Here is a 24,630-nt window from a genome sequence, read left to right as displayed (position 1 = left end):
GGCAAAAAGAAATATCACTCTTCTGTCAACCAGGGATTCAACTGTGAAAGAATTTCTGAGAAACTTCAGTAGTTTAACACAAATGCAATCTTAAAATACTTCTTATTAGAATCCTCATTTGAAACAACACCATGCACACACTGTAGAGTTAGGAGGTTCTTTTTCATATTCATGTGAGTAATAACTTGATGTTTGCTTACATATATATTTAGAAAGAACATCTCGTACCTCTGCAGCTAACACCTTTCCTGCACATTGAAAGGAGTATTTGGCTTATTCTGTAGCACATGCATAATGAATCCTTCCCTAGGCCTTGCAGGAATGCACTGGGGAATGCAGCAGCCTTTTGGTGGCAGGTGTGACCAGCATGTGAGACAGTGCCAGCTGGGCACAGAGAGCAGGCAAAGCCATTGACCCTGTCCCTAATTACTTCAGCCTCAACCACACAGATGCAGTGGATGTAGCTGATGATGGAGAGGCTTTGCAGCACCCATCACTTCCCCAAGCCCAGCCCACTGGCTGCACCTTTGATCTGTATTATCAGCAAGGAACATCACAAATGACAGCAGGGACAGAGCCTTGTTGGCAGATGTCCCACAGAGGAAAGTGTCAATTTCTCTCTGGAAGAGATTAGAGAAATAAAAGCGAAATATCTGGCTATTGTCTATTTCCAATCCATCTGCCAGTACTGGTGAGGAGGTCTCTGGGAACTGTCCTGCCTCACCTTGGTCAGTTAGTCCTGACACCCACAGTTCATTCACACATAAACATCTGAGCCTCCACAATGTTATAAAAATAAGGAGCTTGGTCTGGGGGTGAATCAGTTAATTTCTGGACAATGCATCCCTTCAATTACATGGACTATCATTGTATTATCACAAGGACAACAGAAAAACATAGTAAAATTTTAGCAAACCTTTCATTTTAAAAACAAGTAGGAGGATACTGACTAAATGATTTGTCTTAAGCTGTACAGAAAAAGGCTGCTTGGTCCCAGTAGATTACAGGCTTAAGCAACATAATTTCTAACATTAAAATTATCCCCTTGCTATTTTGGAGTGAGTAACTCACCTTAATTTGGTTTTCCTTCTGTTTTTCCTCTTCCTTGAGCCATTTTCTCTAAGACCATACCTTTATCAGGAAGAAAATGTGTCGCCCACATCATCTCAGGAAAAGGCTTCAAGGTGCCCTGTGGTGGTTGTGCACTGAGAGGACAAGGAAACTGGTGTTAGGGGCAACAGGTGCAGGCAGGAAATGGGGGGTTTAAAACTTACTGTGTTCTGCAACATAATATCCTGTAGCTGGGAACTTCCAAGCATTTTTGACAGCTGGGTCTCCATGGAAATAAGTACAAAAAGACTCCAGCTATTTTAAGAACTTAAAATAAAGGATGCCGGAAGGTTATGGATAGATAATACATCTGGGGGAAATCAGTACATTTTTGGACAATTCATATCCTTCAGTTTATGTCTTTTGCTCATACTGCCTGCACCAACTTAAGTGGACAACAGCAGAGAGGGTAGAGAAATGTGCCTAGTTGGGCTAGAGGGAGTCAGGCTCAGGGACATCAGAAAAAGTAGCACCTTGTATTCAGTTTTGCTTTCATGTTGTTCAAGACAGGGGCAGTAAAACCAATAGATGTCATCTTAGAGGCTTTGTGACAGAAATTAAAAATTAAATATAACAAACAGAAGCACCAGACTTATTTGTTTAATTCAATTTTCTGATATTAACATCTGCCAAGCTCCCACAGCTGTGGTTATCAATTCTACCATCCCAAGGCACAGCCAGTCTGGGCACACAGGCAAGTACTGTGTAGTGTCTCACCACTTGTCCCACTTCTCCACTCTGTGTCTAAGCTGCTCACCTGAGAAGACTCTCATCCAGAGAGGCTTCAGAAAGCTCTTTACAGAGCCTTCTTTTGAACACTGTCCACTTGCACAAAGTCTGGTGGTATTTGCCACCATTCCATCAGACTGTCTTTGGAACCCCAAGTGGGTAGGCAACCCATTTTTAGCATAGGAATAGGAATGTATTTTTTTTCTACTGGAAACTTGGAAGAGAGCTGCTTTTCTTCCCCAGCAACATGCCTTTCTAAAGGACAGACCAAATTAAGTACCTGGATAGATTTTTATGCCTTAGCAAGTCCAGTGTTCTCAAAATCTGTTCATCTGCAAATCTGTGCACAATTTAAGCAGCATTCTCAATCAGGAGAATGTTTACACAAGAAGCTATATTTGTTTTATATCCAGCTTTTAGTTTCTAGACTTTGGGGATTTTATTTTTTACAGTTTAGAGAGTTAGGGATAAAACAAAAAAAATCTGAGCTTGTCTCATTGTTGAGAAGATTTTTTTTTTAATAGAAAGCTCATCCCATTTCCATCTCCACACATAGAAGAACACAGCCCCAAATTACTGAGAGCTGATCTAACTCTCTGTATTGGACAGAAAGCTCACCTGCTCCAGGTGGCCACAGAAGTTCTTCTGCAACCTGGAAAAGTGAAATGCTCCTCAGGGCCAGCAAAATACCACAGCTATTGAATTATGGTGATTACACAGAGAGAATTCTGCTGAATAAAGCAAGAGGAGTGTAAGCTCATGGTCTCTCTTGCTGATTTGTAGGTTGTAGAGCCAGGTGCTTCAGTATTGATGCCTTGAAACTCCAACCTGCAGAGCAAAAAATCATCTCTTCTTGAAAGGTTTCTACCTGCAGGTTGTCCTTTTCCACCCATTCTCACAAGCCTGTGCTTGGCCCCTTCTCCTCCAGTAAAATTACTGTACCTTGTCTACACTCACACTATTAGTAACTGTACCTGCTCACAGATCCTGTAGTTTTCAAAGCAGCTATATCCACAGAAGGTCTGTGCAGACAGATGGATGCATTCTCAGTCCGTGTCGTGCCTTCCCTGCTCTCCTTGGTGCCTTTGGTGTTTTCTCTGGGCAGGGACTATTCTCACTGAGCAAGCTGGTGTAACACCCACCTAAAGCTGAATCTTGTGACAGGTAGTTCTGAATTTTCAATAAAGAATGACCAGAAAGGTGACTATTTTATTATTTTTAAGGTAATCAACATGGAAACAATAACAGTGATTAAGTCACAATAGGCTTAGTCTAATAGTAACCATAGCATTAATACTTAACACGAATATAACAGAAATTAAAAGTATGTTAACATTGTTCATTCTCAGTGAACAAAAGTGTACAGTAAGGTCAGCATTAGTCTATTAAGAATGCTCCAAAACCAGCTGGCCAGTGTCCTCCAAAGCAGAGTGCTTGCTGCCAGGCAGGCTGGGGTGCTGCTATCTGCCCCTGCAGGCAGTTTTACTCCTGGGCTCCCATGGGCCCTTCTCCTTCCCCTGTTTCTGCCTGTGGTTCTGGTGTTTCCCTCTGTTTGCTGGGCTATCAAAGCAGGGCCTGCTTGAAGGAAAAGGAGCTGCAGTGCCATGGGCTGGCCCTCACTTGCTGTGTCCCCTGGGTGGTGCAGGGATGCAGCCCCGAGCTCCAGGCAAGGCTGGCTCCACTGAGGGTGTGTGACCTGCACCAGTATCTGCTATTCAGACTCTTTCCCCACCCTCCCTGACCTCCTTGCTGCATGGATAGGACATGCTTTTGGATCTGTACCGCTTTTAAGATGCTTTCTTTTACATATCACTCTTTAATAGGAATCCTGTAACACAAAATAGAAACCTTGCTTTTGTAGGAAGGGTTTTTTTTTTTTTTTCAATGCACCCTTTTCATCTCCTAGTCCTTGTACCGTACTGTCCTCTTTTCCAAAACATTTACTAATGCATGAACTTGGCCACCCACCTTTACATGGAAGTACCAAAGTGACACTCAAAAGAATAACTTGCATTTGGTATTGTGGTCCTGGCCCCTCTTGGTCTGAGCAACATAGGATAAGCTTCTCAGCTAGAACATTTTCATAATCACAGGGAGGGCTGCACTCTCAAAAATAAAATTCCTCAGTCTTTTTTAGAACCAGACTAGAGGACATCAGTGTGAACAAAGCAGTAGACTCCATTGTTCTTCCCATCAGGATTCCTCCTAGAGTACCACCAGCTGCTGTGTCATGTTCACTGTAGAGACAAGAAAAGACATCAGCTTGTATATTGTCAATCTTACAAGTTTTGATGCAGATGGAAAAGAAAAAACCCTACAGCCTGCTCAAGTGGGCTTTTTCTCCCAAATGCACTTGCTAAGGCCTCCCCTACTCCTCATACAGCTCTTGTGTTCTGTTGAAAAAAACCCAAAAAACAACACAAAACTAAACCAAACCACAATAAATAAACCTACCAGCCCAGGAAAGTATATGTCTGATTATTTCTGTAGAAGGTTCAGTACTGGTTTTGGACACACTGTTCTAAGTTGCTAAGTGTTTACCACTAACTACTAACTACTTTTAATCATCTGTTTATTACTTACAGCAAAGCCCATTGCCCAATACTACAGATTTGTGCTGTCTGGCCAGGATCACTTTCAGGAACAGCACAGTATACCCAAAACAAGACATAGCAACATACTGACTTTTTGCATTCCTCTTGTGGACCACCAGGCTTAAACAGTCCAAGGCCATAGTTCCACAACACGCCATTCTCTGCAGCAATACTGCTTTAGGATATTCCCTGGCACCCCTTGCTCTGCAAGCCCTGTAGGTTTGTGGGACAGCACTGAGCTTGGATAGGAACCATGGAGTGAGGAGTTAGTGACTGAGCCAATAGCACTCCAGTGGCAGTGCCATCTCCCACCCCACTCATGCCCCCAGTAACACACCGGTGTCGTTGTCCTGCTGACCGGGCCCTCCTCCAGCCGGTGCTTCCCGGAGTGCGGCAGCTCTGAACTGTCCCGGTAATCACGGCCCTTGGAGTTCTGCATGTCCAGCACTGCCCGGCTCTTGGAGGGAAGGGGTGGCTTGTTCTGCTGTCCCTGGATGCTGACTTCAGGCCTTGATGGCTTCACGAGTTTTTTGAGCGGTGCCGAGTTTTCCAATGGTGTTGTCATCTTTGGTTTGCCTTGACTCTTTTCCCCCGTATTCTTTTCTTCCGACTGGCAGGATGAAGTGTAGGACCGGAATCGCTGTGTGGGCACCAGGAAAGGTGAGGATGGCTGTTTGCCAGAGGTCTTGCTGCACTCAGGCTCCTGTGACTTTGTGAGATGACAGATCTGCTCAGGCAGTGGTGGCTGCTCTTTCCGCAAGGCCTTGGGATATTCCTGCTCTTTCTTGGGGGCCACCTTGCCCTTGGAGCCCATGGAGCCATACAGTGGGTTCTCAAACATCTCTGGCCTTTGCTGCCCCTCCTCCTGCAGCACAGGCTCTGCTGTGGATTTCCCCACGTCAGGCGGCCTACAGTCGTGGAAAGAGGGTGAAAAGGAGACTTGTGAAGAGCAGGCAAGCGAGTCACTGACTGACTTAGAGAGGACATGAATAGTAAATGAGTGTGAGCAAATTAAACTGACTGCCTGAAGGGGCAACAGGAAAACAATTAATCTCAGGGAGAGAGAACAAAACTGTGTTTAACAGAGAGAACAGAAGTGAGTTTTTCTTTGTTTAATCATTAGTAACATGATAGCAGAGAGCAGATATGCATAGCATTGCGTAAACTCCCTGCTAGGTTGCAGTCCTGTCAAAGTGATGTTTGGCTTCTTTTTAAACTCAGATAAACTACCGTGCCAAACTGTGCCAGGTCCTTTGATGACTTTGCGACACAAACAAATTTGAATTTGAATATTAATCTTCAGATCTCTCAGAGAGGATGGAAAGGGTAGTCTAGAGGCTTAAAATAAGAGTTCGCATCATACTGTGGCATTTTACAACTAGGTCAATCTCCTCTTGCTACCAATGCAGCATGGTATTCCTAAGGAAGGGATAAATTTCCTTAATGCACCCAAATGCACAGTGTAAGAGTAATAGCTCTGTAGGGTGAGACAATCCATGTGCATTCCCAGCAGAGCCCTTTGAGCTGCAGCTCAGCCTGGAATGACAGCACAGTCGTACAATGGGACACAGCAAGTCCTATGGGTTTGGGTCACTCGACCTGATTTGGCCAGGCTTTCACCTGCAAAGTACTTAAAAAATCAGCCACAATATCACTGAGCAGAGTGGAATGGAGGTGAGTGGCACATGTTCTTTGGGTGTCTTCAAATGAGTTGTGTTCCGTGTCTCATGCTCTTCTCTGGCAGTCAGCACTTGCCAGAGCAGAGAGCTCAGCCATGATGGAGCACTGCTGGGTACAGAACAGACCCCAGCAGTGCTGGCAGCTCTGACTACTGTGAATTTGGACTTCCAGAGTGCCACACCCTGGAAGTCCCATTTACCAGGGGAGCTCCAGCCCAGCTCATAGAGCAGCTGTCTCTTGGCTGTGAAGAGGTCTGTAACAAGGACACAGATTGCACACATGCACTAGGGTGAAGTAGCCTCACCACCTCACTAAGCTGGGAAGGGAAGGGATGGGATATTTTCAGTTGCCAGATGGAAATTCTGCATCAAGGTTTGTGATAGAGGCAGTACATGGAGTCTAGCTTCTGCAGCAGCTGGGCACTTGTATCATGCCAGCAGAAATTCAGTGAAAGTATTTCACGTATAACTCACAAAGGACCTCTCCTTCCTGTTCAGGGGAAGGATCTATGCCACACTCCCCACTTTTCTTCTTTGTTATTACAGTCAACTTTGTAAACTTCTCCTTCCTTCTTTTGGTAGAGAATTAAACGTATATATCAGGTTGAGACAACAGGTTGTTCAGGAGTCTTGCAGAAGACTCCAAGGAGTCTTCACTGCAGCCTTCCAGTGCCTAAAGGGGACTTACACAAAGGAGGGAGAGTGCAGATAGTGACAGGACAAGGGGGAAGTTTTAAAATAGAAGAGGAGAGATTTAGGTTAGATGTTAGAAAGAAGGCTGCTGAGGCCCTGGCATAGGGAAACTGTGGCTGCCCCATCCCTAGAAGCATCCAAGACAGGTTGCATGGGGCTTGAAGCACCCTGGGATAGTGGAAGGTGTTCCTACCTGTGACAGGGGGTGGAACGAGATAAGCGTTAAGGTCCATTCCAATCTAAACCATTCTATGATTCTAAGATTCCATTATTTCATTGTAAGTTTAACTCATTATCTTTGGCTTTCCTTTCATAAAAGTCTGAGGAACTGCTACACTAGTTTTCTTTGAGTATGCGATGTCTGTACTTGTGACCTTCACTTATCTTTCTCATTCTAGAGATAAAATATGTAAAGAATATGCTGCACCTTGAACTCTCTAAACAGATAATGAAACAGTGACTGTGCAGAATGACAGGAGAGAGGAGCCCAGCCTCAGTGCAAAACTCAAACACTCACTGGTACTCTTGACTCCAATTAGAAATGCTTCTGCTTGCTATAGGCTGGAGGGATGGTTTTGGAGATAGAGGTGACAAGGAGGGTGATGTGGAGGATGAGTGACTCTGCCCCATTAGGGAGGTGTTCTCTTTGGACTGCTGCTCATAGTTCCAGAGGGAAGGTGCCTGCTCTGCTGAAGATGTCTGCTTAAGCTGGCAGGTTGCAGAGGGCTGCTGAGAGAAGGGAGCCATGCCCAGGTAGTTGGGGTTGCTGATGTCAGTGGGGGTGGACCTGCTCAAGAGAAGAAATATTGTTAAGGAGGTACATGCACAAATATGTTTGGAGTTTTTTGTCTCCCTGCCAGCTACAAAGGAGTTAGTACCCACTGACTGCTTAGATTCAATACTACCTGCTTTTTTTTTTTTTTTTTTTTTTGGGTCACTGTTGCTTCAGAATAAGGGAAAAAGTGGGACTCCTGTTAGAGCCTCACTCCCATTGGTCACTGGAGAGGAAGCAGCTGGGTCAAGACAACCTCCCCCACCCCCAAAATAGTTCCTGTGGCTGTAGCAGCTGCTTCCCTTTCCAGGCTGCAGAGAGCACTCAGCTTCTGCAGCCACATACAGGGGCTGTCATTGGTTTCTGGGCCCAGCCAGCAGCTGCCTGCAAGGAAAAGCCCCAGTGAAAGAAGGTGAAAGGACAGCCTTACTCAGACTCATGCTATGACTCTTGGAAAGGAAAAGCCAGGCAGTTTGAGAATAGCTCCCCACCCCAAGCTGTCAGAGGTAAGGTGGCAAGGTTACCGTAAAATATCCTCCTTTCCCAGGCTGTCTGGAGAAGTGACTGCACTCCCCCAGTAGCGAGCGATGGCTGCTGCCTCTCTGGCCATCAGATGAGTAGATTTCGACTTTCTGTTGGAAATAGAAGAGCCTTTTTAAGAGGTTCAGGGACCCACTCTGGCTAATGCATTCTCAGCTTTTGAAGCTTTGGGCACAGGAGCATTGACCAGTCCTGACCAGAGAGCCACAAAGCAGCTTCCCAGTGCTGAGCACACCTGTTGATGCTGCTCCCACAGCAAGCCCAACTTTGCATATATGGTGCCAACCATTTTCCTGGAACTCACTTACTCACTTGCCCTTTACCTGTTAGCTGGATCCCAGTCTTTGTTAGGCTCTAAATTGCTGATGTTCTTTGGTTTCTGACCAGTGATTTCATCACGTTCAATCTTGACAAAATCTGAAGGAAGGAAGGGGCACACATATCTCCAGAGTCTGTCTACTCAAGTTTTCTGTGTTCCTGTGTTCATTAAGGCATCTCTTTTTGTCCATTAAGCCATCTCTTTTTGTCTAGTTTAAAACTGTCCATCAGAGTGATGAATAGTTTTAAACTGCTGTTGCTGTTATGTTTTCAACTACTCACTAATACATGTCATGTCTTGTTGACAGAGGAAGAAATGTATCTTGAAATACAAAGGTCAGGACCCACTAAACAGCCACATACAGTCATTTTACTATGGAGGATAATTGTAAATATCATGAATAATTGTAAATGGCTGCTTCTGTACTCTGAATGAGTACAGAAGTAAGGGGGAAAAAGCAAAGTTTGTGATCTAGCTAAGAAACTGCTCATTGAGAGCCTGACATACTCTTTGTTCCCCAGGATGACTGGAGCAAGGAGAGCTTGGCATGGAGTGTGCCATGTCACAAGTGGAAGTAAGGGATCCCCATGCAATAAAACCAGTGCAGGTGACAGACAGGGGGCTCTCTCAGTCTGCTGAATTTACTTGAATGATGAAAAACCCCATGGAATCCAATTGTTCTGTCTTCCTGAAAGAGTCCAGGTATGCTCCTGAGACCTAACCATACTCACACCTCCTTGCATTCGGCATCAAAAGCATTCTCTGTGACTACAGGCACTGCAGAGATAATTTTCAATTCCTTGACAGTTATCAGAAATCTTTTGAGGTGAGCATTGCAGAGATAAGATGTTCCTTACCATACAGTTTCTCTCTCTGTTTTCCTTGTGACGTTTGTAACTTGATTTCACCTTGGAAGATCCCCGTTTTCTCTCCATGGTGTGTGAGCACAGTATGGATAGGAGCTAAGGATTCTGTTGCTTCTATTCGCAAGGCAATGCAGCCTTCCCCTAAAAGACAACAGGGAGACAATGAGGCTGGGACTGAGAAAGGAAGCACTGAAATGTTTTGTGTCATGTATTACCAATGCACTGACAGGTATGTAATTACTGCTTTGGAGCACAGTAAGGAGCAGAATATCTTCTGAGAAATTAGGGGCATTTATTTCACTTCATGTGTGTGTGAATGATTTGGGCACTGAAGTTACCTGTGGGTAACCTCAGGGTTCTGAGTTTCCACTCCTGGTAAGGAAAACATGACCCTATGTCTGCTATTGCTATTAATGGGATTTAGACAAAGAGTGTTCTGTGGACAGGACTTCATTCTCTGGCTGGTGACAATCTGGGAGCCACAAGCACAGCCAAATACTTTTCTGTAGCCAGGAGAAATGCCTCAAGTAAGTGCAAGTGAAACAGGATTTCTATGTTCTGATTAAATGCATTTAAACATGCTGAGTCCTAATTTAGTTCCTGTAAAGGAATTTCTTTTTAAACCACTGTTCTTTCAGAGCTGGTAAAGCTCACACAGGTTGTTGCTTTGAGATCATATTCCTTTAATCACAATTACTTCACAAAATATTGCCCACAGTGAATGTATATTTCTGTTGAGTTGAGTTCTAAATCATAGATGTTCTGTCTATAGAAGTTACTTCTGGTGTCTCCCACTCTTTCAGTAGTTGGAAGAATCTAAGTACCTTTTGACTCATCCAGAACTTTAGAGCTAACACTTACCATAAGATTCATCACTATCTGACGACTTAATGCTGATCAGGATATGTTGATCCAGTAGGTATTCTGGGTCTGAAATAATTGGAGTCAGCTGCAAAGACAAATTAAGGTGGTCAATACAACACATGGTTGACAGGAGCACACTTCTCCCTGGGACTCAGTCCCAAATGAGGAAAACCCTGCTGGATAAACCCATGAGGGTATGATGTCACCTCCAGGATCAGCCTCTGATAATATCTGGATATCTGTGGTAGAAGGCTGCACTCTTTGAGTCCCAGCACAGTAAATGGAATGCTGCAAATCTGACACTCATGGGATGAGCTGCAGTTTTCTCCTGTAGTCCAGGACTGAAAACTGCCTGAGGAGGAAGGCATCTGGACTGTGATTACAGTCTGTTCCCAAAAATCTGCCTGGCTGTATTATTGTAGAGCCTTTCCCCAGTTTCTCAGTGTAAGGCACTCTTTCCAAGTCAGCACTTCTGGGCTATTGAGAAGGGTATTGACATCCACATTTGCTCCAAATCCAGGAGCTCCTGTAGTTCTTTCAACTCCTATCATGCCAAGAAATGAAGAACAGCTCTGATCTCAAGGACAGGACTTGTGTCTGACACTGACACTCAGAATACAACTTCTGGACACTAATGTTCTTTTTAACACAGGTAAAAAAAATACGAAATCAACTTTTCTAAAATACACCAAGTTTTAGCTGACCAGGCAAAGAAACTCCAGGGCAGAGTTAGTCTTTAAGATGTTTTATTTTCCATTTAAAACTAAAAAAATGGTTCTGCTCAAACCGGCAAAATGTTCTCTAAAAGGATGAGAAAAAAGTCATGGTCCTGAATGGCATAATCACATCAGCAAAATTCTTCATAGACATGTAAGTATGCTGACATGGAAGTCCTTTCCTGCTTACAACATTCTCTGTTTATCCTAAGCCCATCCTGCATTCTTACAGCCCCTTTAAGTGTAAACAAGACCACAACAATGTTCCTGAAAGTAGTATTTATGAAAGTAAAAGACCTCAGGTTGCTTATGGGATGAAAGTGGAAGCTTCTCTTCCATACAAATAGGGAGGTATTGTCCCAGTTTACCTTTGGAAGTGCCTCGACGAACTTTACCACAAGCTCCCCTTCATTTCCATCCTCATTTTCTCCTTCCTGGCTCTTTACAAAGCCTGCAAAGGGACAAAAAAGGAGTTTACCAGGAGAGAGACAGCAAGAACTGGGCTACAAATCCTCTTCACTATGTCTCCAAAAAGCCTACCAGTATTTTCCTACTTGGATGCAAATTTTAAAAGTATTAAGAAGCTTAAAGTCTGAGCTTTGGATGAATTTTTACACAGTAAATTTGCAAATGGTTTTGCTAGAGCATTGTTAAATGGTTTCATTTTGCAGTTAAACTTGGCACTGAGGAGATCAGTGCATACATGGACCGGAGGATAAGAACATGACAGCTCTTCCTACGCCACTCAAGATAGCATACTTTTGAAATTCTAATTTAAGATTTGTAATACACTGTTTCCATAGAAATTTATGCAAATTTTGATACAGCCAAAAAATAATCTTTTATGGAACTGTCTTTGACACAGCGCTCTGACATGCGATAATGTGATGAAGCATCCACCAAAGGCTTGCTGTCCCACTTACAGGAGCAGTTCTGTGATGGGAGATTGCTTTAAAAAACCCACAGCAAGGGCACGTAGGCTTGTGTTACATAAACAGCTGAGACTCAGCCCCACAGCATGGGCACAGGCAGTGAAATCTGTGGTGCTGCAGGGTACACAGTCCCACTTACAAAGTCACATCACTAGCATTCATTTCCCTTTCAGTTGATCCTCTGACTTATTTTTTGTTAAACCAGGTTAATTCAATTATTTAAAATTATTTTTTGCTAGGATAATGCAGATGCTTCATTTTGAAATTACCTGATCATTTGTAGCAGGCACAATTAGAAATTTAATCAATCCTGTCTTTACTATGTAAGCATTTTCTGTGTGATAAGCAAGATATATATGTTTCCCATCAAGAAAGGAATTATCAGACTGACAAACAAGGTGGAAAAACTGTTGGAAAGCTACATGTCTAAGCATGAATTACAGCTACCTTGGCTGTGGGGTTTGGACTGCATTGCTGATAGGATGGAATGTCTTGCAAACTACATCAAATCTTTAGGACACCCCTTTTTATGCATTGTAACGAATGATCCACATAGCTGTTTTTTTCAGATCAAAGCAAGAAGAAGGAGAACTAATCCAAACATGCAGAAAACTTTGATAGAAACAATAAAGATGGGCAAACCCATACTTTCTAAGCAGCTAGAATGAAACTCAATGTAGAACTTGGTCTGGGACTTGGTCTTCAGAGTAGCATAGCAGTGCAGGAACTCTATCTCCCCTTGGGAATCTGTGTATTTGGAGTCTAGGAAAGAGGAAGGGAAAATAATGTCACTTTCAGTAGGAGATAAAAGAGGGCATTTTTGAATGGACTCTTGGAGAATCAGTTTTTTCTCTCAGCATATACAAAGCAATGCGTTCTGTATCCAAGGTGAAGATGGCACTCATGCACTCAACCTGACTGACCGTTCTTGGAAACAAACTGTGAGGTGACTCCCACTTCAAAGGTGGCAAACACAGGACTGTGGTCACTTGTCATGATGTCAGTGGTGCAGCCTGCCAGGAGAAAGGGAAGACAGTTACTGCCCTGCTCCAGGGAGATCACTGCCAAAGAAGTATTATTCAGTAATTTTCCAGAAAATATAACAGTCTCTCTGGTAACTGTCTCTAGTCAAAAGTGTTTCTCTACATAAACTCCTGTCAGTACACATGAATGTAGCTCTTCTGTCAGGATACAGAAAGATTTGGTTTGGTTAAGGGACACCATTTTACTGTACAGTTTTGTAGATGACTGTCAGTGTTAGATTCCCCCAGTACAAAAAGCCCTTACAGGCTTCCTGGTTACCTCTGCAACATGCCCTGCTAAGTATAGCTCTAACATGGCAGGAAATCACACAAGAATACACTGGTCCTGCTTCAGTGTTACAAAGCAACTCCTGGCCCAAAGTTAACAGTGGGTGACCAAAGCCTGATTGGATCTAAACACACACATAGTCCCAGCAAACCCAGTCATTCCAGAGAGGCCAATTCAACCCCACACCTCAGCATCATGGGCTTTGTGATCAGATCAGCCTGCTTCATCCCTGAGACACTTTCACAGCCCTGCTCCCAATCTACGCATAGGAAACCATGAACAGCATATTCAGCTGTGCAGTCCTATGTATAGTTGATGACATTTCAGGAACTGGTATTTGAGTCTTTTATTAAACAGGTTTTGTGGGCTTTTTCTCTTCCCTGAACTGCACTTCAGTGATGCTTCTCAGCAGGAAAGGGAACAGGCTCTTGGTACCACACAGTTCTTCTGGAATATGATTTGATACAAGAGATGTGTTTGCAGCTCCAGTCTCTGCAGACTGGACTGTGCACACAGGGTCTGTCCTGCTGGCACTCACTGTCAGGAGTTCCTGGTAGTGACTGCACAGGAAATGTGGCGGTTGCTGCCAAGAAATTACTGATGTAAAATAATCCTGCAGCATGGTCTAAAGTTGGACAGCTGCAACTGTCCAGGTGGCGTTCTGCATATAAAAGAATAACAGAATGAACTCCCATCTTGTAAGGTTACAGGCAGAGAGGTTTTGGCTCCCCTCTGCCTCATTTAACATCAGGTCCCTCTATGCTGAGTGCCTGGCAGTGCAGGGAGATCCTACAGACTCTGTTCTGAATCATTTCCGTTTCAGACTGGTTGCCTTGCTATCCACAATCTGTTCTCCACCCACCATAGGACTGACACACAACGTGCACCATGGGGTAGGATTTCCAGAGCACTCGATCACACCAGGACGGCAAGTTGTACTTCATCTGCAAACCAAAGGAGAAGTAATGTCAAGAAGAATGGAAAGGGCCAGTTTACAAAAGAACAGGAAATTGATTCACCCAGCACCATATATTTGTGTCAAGTCTGTTTATATTGACTCCTTTCAAAACACAAGGGCAGAAAACACAGAGATTAGTTTAGGTCCCTTTCTTCTGCAGGAGTTGCTGTCACAGCTGTGCCACATACCTCTAAAGGGAAATCAGTTTTAACCTACCCCTGTAGCTTTTTGCTTGGTGTAAACATACTTCTCTCGGGTGCCTCTCTCAAAGCGGTAGGTTGGAGCAAAAGTAATCTCCTCTTCCTCTAAAACAGGGAAAGAACTTGGTTACAGCTTGGCCATTGGGAACTCCCACCTGGGCAAGAGAGCCACTGCCCTATACACCCTGCCCCATGCTGAGGCTGGCAGAGAAAGCTGCTGGATGTAGCAGAGGAACCTGCCAGCCAGTAGAGGATCTCACCGAACTGCAGGAACACCTTTTGGTCCCTTCTCTCGAGGAGAAGCTGGTCGAAAGCCAGCAGCTCCGGATACTGCTGCTGCCTGATCTTCTGGATAATATTCTCTGCTTCCTGCCAACAGGGAAACACAGCAGAGCTGCAGATGATGCAAAACCTCTTATAAATACTCCCTTCACAGGTTAACTGGTGAGTGCTCCTGAACTGTTTGACAGAGCTGTAAGCCCCTGCCACTTCCCTGTCCTTCCCGTCACTGAAAAGCCCCAGCCTTTTTTGTGTGGCTGAACATTTGTCTATCAAAACAGGTATTGAAATGCCCACACATCCCCTACACAAGAACACACACACTCACAACCACATGCACATCGACACCGAGCTTGGTGTTTTCTCCCACATACTGAAACCTATCCGGTATTTATAAGGGCTTGCCTGAAGGCCTCTTTCAGCTATTCCAAGCTCACCAACCAGAGCAGAAAGGCAATCTCTGGATTGAGCCATTCAGGGACAGATGCTTTTCACAGTGGGAATGAAAGTCAGGTGGTTTGGGGAACCAAGGCTGCCTGAAGCAGCAAATTGTGCCAGATGCCATTCCTGGGTCCATTACTCCTTAGAGAGGGCAAAGGGGATTTCCTTACTCTCCTTCAACTGGGGCCACACTCGCACCCTGGGGATCCCTTCTGACTCCCCTCTTTTTGTCATGTTGCCCTAGACTGGAAGAAGAACACTCCTATAGCAACAGAGCGTGCTGTCCCTGCAGGGCTTCCTGCAGCATCCCGCACCGTCGGGGGCTGTTCCACACGGTAGTTCAGGTCTCCCAGCCAGAAAAGATGAGTAAAGCGATGAGTGATGTTAAATGGACTCAGTTTCTTATCTCCCAGGGTCAGGAAGCGCAGGATGTTCGTGTAGTTCTGGTTGCGTCTGTCAAGACAAGAAAACATCTGCCTGACATCCTAAATTGTTGTGTAATTTCCAAATGCCTGGGATGGCAGAGGCTGCAGCTTTACCAGGAGGGAGCTGCTCCGACTCAGAGCTACAGAGGAGCAGATCAGAAACTGAGAACTTGCCACCCCAGCAGACAGGCCCAGGGAATGTGCTCCTGAAGCCATTTCTGCTGCCTTCTGGGGCTGTGCTTTTCTGAGCTACATGTCCTAGAAACCCAGCATTAGACTGTTTCCTTCAGAGTTCAGCAGCAAACACATAACTAGATTTTGGCAGCTCTTCCAGGCCCTGAGGAACCCTTCAATGGAAGTTAACTTCATCAATAGGAAAGACCCTGTGCAGAAATCCCACACCATCTGTTTCCTGGACCGGGAAAGGATGACAAGGCCAAACTCTTAATTTCAAGTCCTCTTCACTTTCAAAACCACTCCTTCCAACTGCTCCAGCTCCTCCCAGTGTGGACAATGATTTCCCAGTGGTGTCAGGATCTTTGCCTTCCAGTCCTGTGCTGACCAGAACCTGCCTAATCCACAGACCCTTATTTCACAGGTGGGTATAGAGAATTAGTCACCGTGGGGATATTCCTGTTCTACATCTCCCTCCTGGTATCCTGAGGGATCTTTCTCAGCTGTGTCCCAGGGCTCACAGCACTGCCTACAGTGAGAAGGAAGACAGTCCCCTTCAGCACGTTATTTTGGGATGGGAAAAGCCTTCCCACATTTCTCCAAAACACTGTAGATCATGGAAGTGTTTTCCTCATGCAGTGGGTTTTCATGACAGGTCATGTAAGTGTTGTGTGAGGCTTTTACCCTTGATGGCTCTGAAACAATTTTGTCATCCATTTCTCCTGCACCCATGTGCTATGGTCACATAGCAGAAGTCCCTTGTTTAAATGCCCTCCCAGGAGACATTGAACAATTTTTTTATGGTCAAGAAAACATGTTTGTGCCTGTCTGGTGAGCCCTCCCTTCCAAACATGGCCCAGAGAACTTCACCCTGGCTCAGGGTGAAATTTTTGAGAGGGGAGGATGTATCTTACCTGTGTTTCTTTTCACTTCCTGAAGTCAAATGGCTGTTAACAAACCCAAAGGAGGTTCCATTAAACATGAATGACACCCCCACTGCTCCTTTATTACCTGGCAAAAGGGAAGCCAAAAATGACAAAAAATTAATCCACTTCCAGGCTGAGTCTAGCAAAGATAATAAAGCACCTAGCACATGTGAAGTAAAGTGGAGGATGGAGAAGAGAAATTCACTTAACACAGAAAAAATTAGTGCATACAGCACAGATTGTGGGAGCAAATTTTTATGGGTGCTAAAAAATTAGTTGAAGGGAGAGAAGTGCAACTTCCTTGTGAAACCCAAGAAAGAGCAATCCAATAGCCAGTCAAAAGTGTTTGCTGGGAATATAAATATATGTATATATGTGTGTGTGTGTGTGCTAAGTATACACACAAATAGATTTCCTTTATTACAGGGTGAAATATAACCAGTGCTAGTGGGATGTAACTTTAGGAGCGTCACATAAATGTTGCCCCAGGAGTGTTGTAGCAGAAGAGCTGTTCCCTGGGGCTGAGCTGTCCCCTGCCCGTGCCTCACCCAGCGTGTTTGCGATGCCCGTCTTCACGTTGGCTGTGCAGATGTGGCTGATGCGGTTCTCGTGCTCTGGCTTGGCCAGGACAACAATCCTGATGTTCCAGAGGGTATGGATGGCTATCTGCAGGAATGGGAAGGGTAGAGGTTATATTTCTGCAAGTACTTGCCAAGCTGCACTGTGGCTGCAGCCTTCCTGACTCCATTGATTGCACTTCTGCAGAAATTTTCTTCCTGTGCTCAGGATATGTTTTCAGTCATTTTAATCAATGCTGGAACCTTGCTATTTTCTCATCCTTTTTTCTAGTTAATCTTTGGATTATTTTACTTGCACAAAATAGTTACCCAATCACAGTGAGAGTTAGCTTTCCAGATATGCTTAGATTTGTTTCTTGACATCACTGAAACCCAGGAATGTCCAAAGCTGGTCTTATTAAGGTTCAATTTTCTTTTATGAAAAAGTTTTTCTTCTCTGCCTGTGTACTGATACATCCTACTTTGAAAGTGCAATAGTCTAGGATGAGATCTAGGCTACAATTGCCTCAGAAAGTTTAACAATCTCCTGCTTTTTGAAAGTCAAAATAACACCAGCACTTGACTTGAGTGCTCAACAATCTCCCCTTGCTCCTAGGCTGGCAAGGGTCCCTGTTTTGGCCGTGGGGAGGTCACGGTCCATAGCAACAGGTCCATCCAGGGGGCCGTCTTGTGGAGCCCACAGACATATTCAGTGCATTCTCCTTCACCCAATGCAATGAAAATAAAGGGAGAACTAGGGAGGAAGTACAGGCAAAATCCCACTTATTCCCATCTCTTTTATTTGTACAACATGTACACTCTCATCTCCTGAGTTCTATGCAATAGCTGGAATAACCACTCACCACTTTGAAGCTGATACTGGTGATTTCCTGCAGAGACTGCCTTAGTGTCTCCAGCCATTCCTTCTCCCCCTGGGGATCCTCCTGGGTGCCAATCACATAGATGTCATGAGGGATGTAGTCAGCAGTGTCATCACGGGTCCTCCCCTGCCCCTTGGAGAGGAACCAGGAGGTGATCTTCTTTGGGGCTGGGGCTGCACCTTTTATTAAAACATTAAACACCAAAGGAAGTCAGAGCACGTCCTGTCAAAACCAGGATGAAGATAACACACAGGGACAGAAATTACAGGCTTCATATCTCATATTACTTTTGTATCAGCCAGGGCACACTATTCTAAGATGACAATGATGTTACCCCCACCTGAGGCACTGAGAAAGAAGTGATTCTGCTTTCACCACCTTCCTCTTGTTGATCAGTTTTCCAAGGCCTAGGCTAGCCAGGAGTAAAGGCAGGGAGCTATACTCCTCCTGGCCTACCACTGCCTTGACCTTATTCCTTAAGGATGCTCAAACACAGACAGCTGAGCTCACAGCAGCTGAACCAGGCTTCTGTCCCAAAAGGGAGAAAAAAACCCCCTATATTCCACTGTCCTCAACCACACCTTGTCCCCTTCTCTGTACCACAGACATTCAGCTGTCTTCCCACGCTGGACATGAACTGTGCCTTGTCAAATGACAGCAGCTGATGTGCAGCTTTGTCACAGCATAGGTCACAGCATATGTGGCAGTTGAGACAGCCATGTTACACAGAGTATCACCATACAATTTCAGAAATCTTCAATCCTTACAGACTAACACCACATCACTTCAGAAGGCTGCAAGCATCTGCCCTCCTTGCTCTTTAGCCCAGCCTTTTATCGCCTCCTGTTGATGCACTGCCCCTGTGTGCCCTCTGTTCCCTTTGGTGGTTGGTCAGTGCCCCTGGGCACTCCATGGCTCATTGCTGTCAGTGCTGCTCACCTGCTGCTCACAGCTGTGCCCACTGGGGATGAGGCTCAGCCCCACTCCCAATTGCTCCTGTCCTTTCTGCAAGGTGGGCAATGCTGTGCACTTCTGCACCAGCTTTGTGCCAGCCACAATTCCCTGTCACTTGAGCAGTCCTTCAAAACCCAACACAGAGAGTCTGGAGCTCATAGTGCCCAGCTGAGCACACCTTTAGGCAGTGTCTGAAGGAGTGCCCATGGCAGAAGGGAGCCCATACCCATATTCCAGGTGCCAATGAAGATGGTGATCATATCAGGCTCTGGTTGTTCCGAATGCTTATTCTTCATCTGCTGCAAAAGCTGGCAGAACCCTTCTCTCTTCTACACAGGGAAGAGCAGAGAAAATTAATGAGATACTTAACTCCTCTGACATGACCTCTTGAAAAACCTGCTGAGCCAGGAAATTCCCAGCACACTTGAAGAGCAGATTAGCTCTGCACTATCCTGAAACCTTCCAAGAGACTGCCTTTCCTGTGGGGCTTTTTTAGGCATTTAGCTTGAGCACTGCTATAACAAATGCTGAACTGGTCAGAAAAAAATCTTTTCCTCCCTCTTTGTCTATAAGAACCTTTTCACAGTGGCCATCTTGAGTTCTTGCTTCTCCCCATTGCTTGCTCTGTCCTCCTGCCTCAGTGACAGCACTTAGGTGTCTAAGACCCTTTATAAGACAGTATACTTGCTCATTTTCTGGATGTTTCCAGAACAAAGAAGAAATTTATTTTTTACAAAGGCAACTACTGTCCTTCAGCAGTTCCACTTTCTACCAAGGAATGCTCCATGTTCCATTCCCAGCCAGCTATCTGCTCCAGGCTGGCAGGAAAGAAACACCATGTACATACCTTGGAATCAGAAAAAATATATTCCTTCCGCTGTGTTTTTTCTTTTTCTGTTTCCAGAACAATAACCAGCTTGTTTGGAACCTTCTGGGACTTGATGAGCTGCAAGACTGAACACAGGCTGAGTGTCACGAGCTGCAGTCACTGAAATAAGGGTCCCACTAAAATGAACAGAACTCTGCTCAAAGGATTGGGATTTCCATGGTCTTTTCTGTCTGTGCAGTTTGCCTTGCAGACCTGCATTTTAAAGTTGCTTAACCCTGTTCTCAATTGGAACAGGTTTGGACTCCAAGTGAAGAGTACCCTCAAAACTCTTCTGCTCGGAGCTCTTTTCCATCCCAAGCCTGGCAGTGTGAAATGAAGCCTTAACTTTGTGCAGGCAATCCCCCTGTATCCTGAGCCAGTTCCTTCCCCATCTGTGAAAGAGGATGTAAAACTTCATTTGGTGGTAAAGGTGATTCCTCCCATCTAAAATAGCAGCTAATTATTATGAACACCAGGTGGAGAAAGCCATGCATGAAAGCTCATCGTTTCAATTACTGCCAGCAACAGGTTGATTTTCTAGCAGGAAACAGCCCAAGGGTATAATCTACTCTCTCAAAAATCTCTTTGTCTCAACTTCAGTGAGCTGCCTGTTCAGAAAGAAAACAGAAAAAAAGGAAGTTGTTTGAATCAGGCAATCACAGACCAAACTGGTGTTGCTCGTGATGAGAGATACCAATCTACGTACAAAAAAATCAAGGGAAAAATGTTACTGAAACTGAATGTCTGGCTTTTTACCATCAAAAAATCCTCACAGAAGTCAGCATGTTCCTGCAGAATGCTGGGGGTTTTTTTCAAGTGGCATTGTTTTTCAGAACAAAAATGGTTCTATTGCAACCAGCTCTATGGGGAATCTTCCACCAAAACCTGCTCCCTTGCAGTGCTGATTCCAGTGTCTTCATTTAGACCTGGAGATTGAGTCTAAAACAATCTGTGAAAGCTGGTTATCCCAGCACAGATAATCTGTGTCTTGCTGACTGGTGCTCATGCATCACCCAGGACCTAGCAGAATTCCCAGAGCCTAGCTCAGAATTTGTGACATGAAGCTGACATCTTACTTTTCTTGTGGGTATAAAATTTGTCTTCTGGACCATCCTTAGATCTCTTGATAATCAGTTTTCCCATTTCCACATCCACTTTGAGTTGCATTTTTGAGAAAATTCCTAGGGAGTCAGTTTTCACCTAGTGGAATACAGAGAGGTTTTCCATGAAGGACCTTCTACACTTCAGTCACATGTATTACAAATGCAGCACTTCCCTCCAGTCCTGGACACATATCATTATGCCAGTCTCACCAGACATCTCAGGCATTTGCATGGTGTCAAACAGCACCCAGGAATAGCTGTTATCTCTGTGGCAGCACAGCAAACTTCCCAGGAGCTGAGATACTGACATAAATCTGCATTACTGTCCTTCCACCTTATGATCAGCATTGTTAAAGGAGTAAATTTACCTCAAAAGTGACAGGGGGGATAAGGGAGCGCCGGTGTGTTGAATCAGGACCTTCAATCAACAGTGTTTTCACCTGTAAAATAATTATGTGTAATTTATTGCATTTGGTGATTCTGCACTACACTGAGAGTAATAAAATCAGAACAAAGAAATCTTACTGTGGCAGAGCACTGCACTGATGATGAACAAGAAACAAACTAGAGGCAAAGGAGGACAAGAAGATGATATAAAACAGCTTGAAAACTCTACCTTTTCTTCAATAGATGACAGCAAAGAAATCAGCTGGTTGAGTTTCAATACAATATTGACTGGACTTGCTTCACCAAGCATCTGAAACCGCAGCACAGGAACAAAAAGAGAGAGGGAGATGGGTGATTACCAGAGCACAGCCTGGAGTGCAGAGCCCAGGAACACCTCACACAGACCAAGGAGCAGCACTTGTACCTTTGCCACTCTGATCTACAGCAGGCATCACAAAACATGGAACTTGCAGAAGTGTGGGAGGCTGGAAGGACAAATCTGCAAACCTGTTCCTTAGGGTCAAGGCAGCTGGCCGTGCATGGGAGTCAGCTTGCTGCTGGGGGCAAGCTCACATCACCAGGCCTGGGGCTCAGCTTACAGAAGTCCTGGACTTTTGGTTTTCTGTCAGGGGGAGGAAACTCATGGGGACTTATGTGGGCTTGGGAAAAGGAAGGATGTAGCAGTGAAACATCCTGGAGTGAGGTTTATGGAAAAAGAAGTGTGCAGTGCCAGCCCACATTCTGAGGGAGGATGGGGAGGTGGGAGTCCTCAGGCAGTTGGTGGCACTTTCCTCTAGGACAGGAAGGAGGAGCAGGTGGAGAGGACTATGGAATAAGTGTCACTGTGAGACAGAACTCACTGTGAGCCCTCTGCACTGCAGCAGAATGAGGCTAAAGAGAACAGAAGTGGCATGTGCCCAGCTGTACCCCACTGGCCGTGGCTGCACACCAGAGCCATCCTGCCCCCCTGACAGCACCCACACACCTGTCCTGCTCTTCCCACCTCCCAGCCCCCTTACCTGGGAGCGCTGGTGGGCACCAGGATGCAGCTGCTGTTCAAACACCTTCTGGATGGACTCCAGAGATGGGAGAGTCCTCGAGGCCTCACTGGGAACACAGACACAGCACAGGTCTGAGGCTGTGGCCGGCTCCCTGGATCTGTTCACACACAGACAACGCCACACAGACAAGATGACAGGCACACATTCACACTGGGCACATGCCCACACTGGGCCTGCCCTCGCCATGTGCCCCCTGAGCTATGGGATGCGTGACAGGAGCAAATCCCAGTGCTTGGTGACATGGTCAAGAGGGCAGTGTGAGCCACACAGCTGACTTTGCCTTGCAAAGCTGGAACATGGCCATACTGGCTGCTTCTTGGGTTTTGCTTTGTAGGTTCTAACTTCCTAAATCTCCCCAGAAGGGTATCCCAGTCTGGGCAAAACCTGAAGATCTGGTGTACAAGCAGCATCAACCCAACGATGCCAGCTCAGAGATCCAAGTGCACTCAAATGCCTCAGAGCCCAGCACAGTCTGGTGGCTCTGAATGCTGCAGCTGTGGGAGCAGCTCGGTTCTTACAGGGCCTGTGCAGTTGCTGAGGACAATGCTGGGGACTCCATATGAAGAGGAAACTAATTCACAGACATTTCATCTCACATGACAAAGAGGGGCCAGGCCCAGCAAGGGGGTGGAAGAGGCAGCCCTTGATCTCCTGAGCAGAATCATTTACAGGTAACAATGACATTCCTTCAGTGCTTCCCAATGAGATTCCACAGGATGCTCCTTTGTTTAAACTCTGCTGTGTGAATTTGGCACAGAAGCTGCATGCTGATAATAACAAGACTTACCCCAGCAAGAGCAGCCAGGGAGCCCAGGTCAAAAGGAAGGTGATGATGATGAGCAGCACTAGGATGCTTACACTGTGTCTAGTCAACTGTGGATATTAATGATTTCCCTCACTTTCCTAAGTCTGAATGGACTGGATCTTATTACATCTTTGTTAGGGAATGTGCTCCAAAGCAAGAGCATGCCTGCCTGAAGATATTTCTCTAGATGCTGAACCAAGGATGACTAATTGCCTAAATTAAACATTCATGTTTGACATTTCAGTCTAAAAGATTTGCTGTGGGACACACAGGAGTACAAGGCACACGTAGGAATCTGGTGCTGCTAATTTTATTCTTCCAATGCCACTATTCAGCTCTGGATCACCTAGGACCAGTGTCACTGCAAACAGTTCTGGCCCCAAACCCAAGAGTCCCATTGATTTCTGCAGCCATGGAGTCAGACCCCAGGAGGCTGCAAGCAGTTGCAGGAACATTGGGAGAAGTTTAGTTTGAGAAGAGTGAAAGGATATTTACTGTGATGTGCAGGCCATCTCTTGAAAACACAGCAACAGCTGTCTGAAGAAACTCAGGAGTGATTTCCCATGGCAAAACTGCCCTCTGTTCACAGTGCAACACGTAGGCTCTGTGTGAGGAGGAACAGCTCCTGTGGGCATTCAAGCCCACTAAAACCACAGGGTGGTTTTAATTACATGTGTAACTTCTTTTGTTTTCTTCTCTTGACAGTATAAATGCCTTTAGTGATCTTCATTGAAGTGTCAGAAGTCTGTGTGTCCACATGCAATGGAAAGTCACCAGAAATACTACAGAAAATCTGGAAATGTTAAAGATGTCCTGGCAGTTGAGGGAATTATAGCCTTACTGCATCTCCTTTCTTTCATTTCCCCACATGCATTTATGAGGAATAGGGTTGTGAAACCCAGATAAACTTAAGTAGAATAAGAAGTTGGAAATGGGAGAAACCAAACATGATTACAACAGCAGCACCAGAGGTATTTTAGTAACACAAGACTCTCACTTGTGATTTCATTTGATTTGAACTTCCACTGTTCAGGTTTATTCTTATCTGGCCACCTGGGTCTCCCCTCCCTTGCGTGCAGAGAAGCAAAACGCTCAGGCAGGGTGCAGAAGGGCAGCTCTTGGAACAATCTGTCCTCAGTCCTCACAGGGGCTTGTCGGTGGGCAGCTGGCTTCTAGGAGAACAGGATCAGGCCAGCAGCACAACCAGCCTCACCTCTGCATACACCAGAGAGAAGGGTATGGCAAGCCAGGGAGAGAAGTGTGGAGATAAGAGCCCTCTTCTACTGAGTGCTCCAAAAGCTCTGCACAAGTTTGGGCTGGTCTCTTTGCTTACAATCAGCAAGGGGGAAATAACATCCTTCCACCAGAGAAGGAAGGAGGTCTGCAATGTTCTAGCACCCTGTCAGAGTTTTTCTATTTGTGACATGGAAGGTCTAAAAACAGGAAAAGTAAAATTTGTAGAGTCAAGAGTCTAGGCTTTTCCATT

At 45.2% G+C, this 24,630-nt stretch overlaps 1 protein-coding gene across 4 annotated transcripts in view; it reads right to left on the bottom strand.

Annotated features, from left to right (window-relative positions):
* Positions 1–2,621: 2,621 nt before the first annotated feature.
* The window catches only part of INPP5D (inositol polyphosphate-5-phosphatase D), a 56,181-nt gene continuing 34,172 nt past the window's right edge, over positions 2,622–24,630 (bottom strand). For 3 of the 4 annotated variants that reach the window (XM_054282329.1, XM_054282330.1, XM_054282328.1), the window contains 23 exons: positions 22,298–22,385; positions 21,508–21,588; positions 21,260–21,331; positions 20,865–20,988; positions 19,768–19,874; positions 19,147–19,249; positions 17,949–18,145; positions 17,077–17,194; positions 16,517–16,613; positions 15,318–15,456; positions 14,544–14,652; positions 14,300–14,388; positions 13,988–14,069; positions 12,738–12,827; positions 12,463–12,576; positions 11,251–11,333; positions 10,164–10,251; positions 9,294–9,443; positions 8,441–8,534; positions 8,102–8,209; positions 7,323–7,592; positions 4,771–5,341; positions 2,628–4,076 (listed from right to left, as the gene is read on the bottom strand). In XM_054282329.1, the coding sequence (XP_054138304.1) occupies positions 4,074–4,076; positions 4,771–5,341; positions 7,323–7,592; positions 8,102–8,209; positions 8,441–8,534; positions 9,294–9,443; positions 10,164–10,251; positions 11,251–11,333; positions 12,463–12,576; positions 12,738–12,827; positions 13,988–14,069; positions 14,300–14,388; positions 14,544–14,652; positions 15,318–15,456; positions 16,517–16,613; positions 17,077–17,194; positions 17,949–18,145; positions 19,147–19,249; positions 19,768–19,874; positions 20,865–20,988; positions 21,260–21,331; positions 21,508–21,588; positions 22,298–22,385 (2,977 nt within the window). In that variant the 3' untranslated portion in view covers positions 2,628–4,073. Of the gene's footprint in view, positions 4,077–4,770; positions 5,342–7,322; positions 7,593–8,101; positions 8,210–8,440; positions 8,535–9,293; positions 9,444–10,163; positions 10,252–11,250; positions 11,334–12,462; positions 12,577–12,737; positions 12,828–13,987; positions 14,070–14,299; positions 14,389–14,543; positions 14,653–15,317; positions 15,457–16,516; positions 16,614–17,076; positions 17,195–17,948; positions 18,146–19,146; positions 19,250–19,767; positions 19,875–20,864; positions 20,989–21,259; positions 21,332–21,507; positions 21,589–22,297; positions 22,386–24,630 lie in introns of all 4 variants that reach the window. The other variant, XR_008483314.1, reaches the window with a different exon arrangement.

The sequence above is a fragment of the Melozone crissalis genome, unplaced genomic scaffold (genome assembly GCF_028551555.1).
Source record: "Melozone crissalis strain CALT ecotype California unplaced genomic scaffold, PUWL_Pcris_2 ptg000034l_1, whole genome shotgun sequence".
NCBI lineage: Eukaryota > Metazoa > Chordata > Aves > Passeriformes > Passerellidae > Melozone > Melozone crissalis.
Note: the sequence above shows the minus strand (reverse complement) of the source record. Positions and strands in the feature narration are given on the sequence as shown.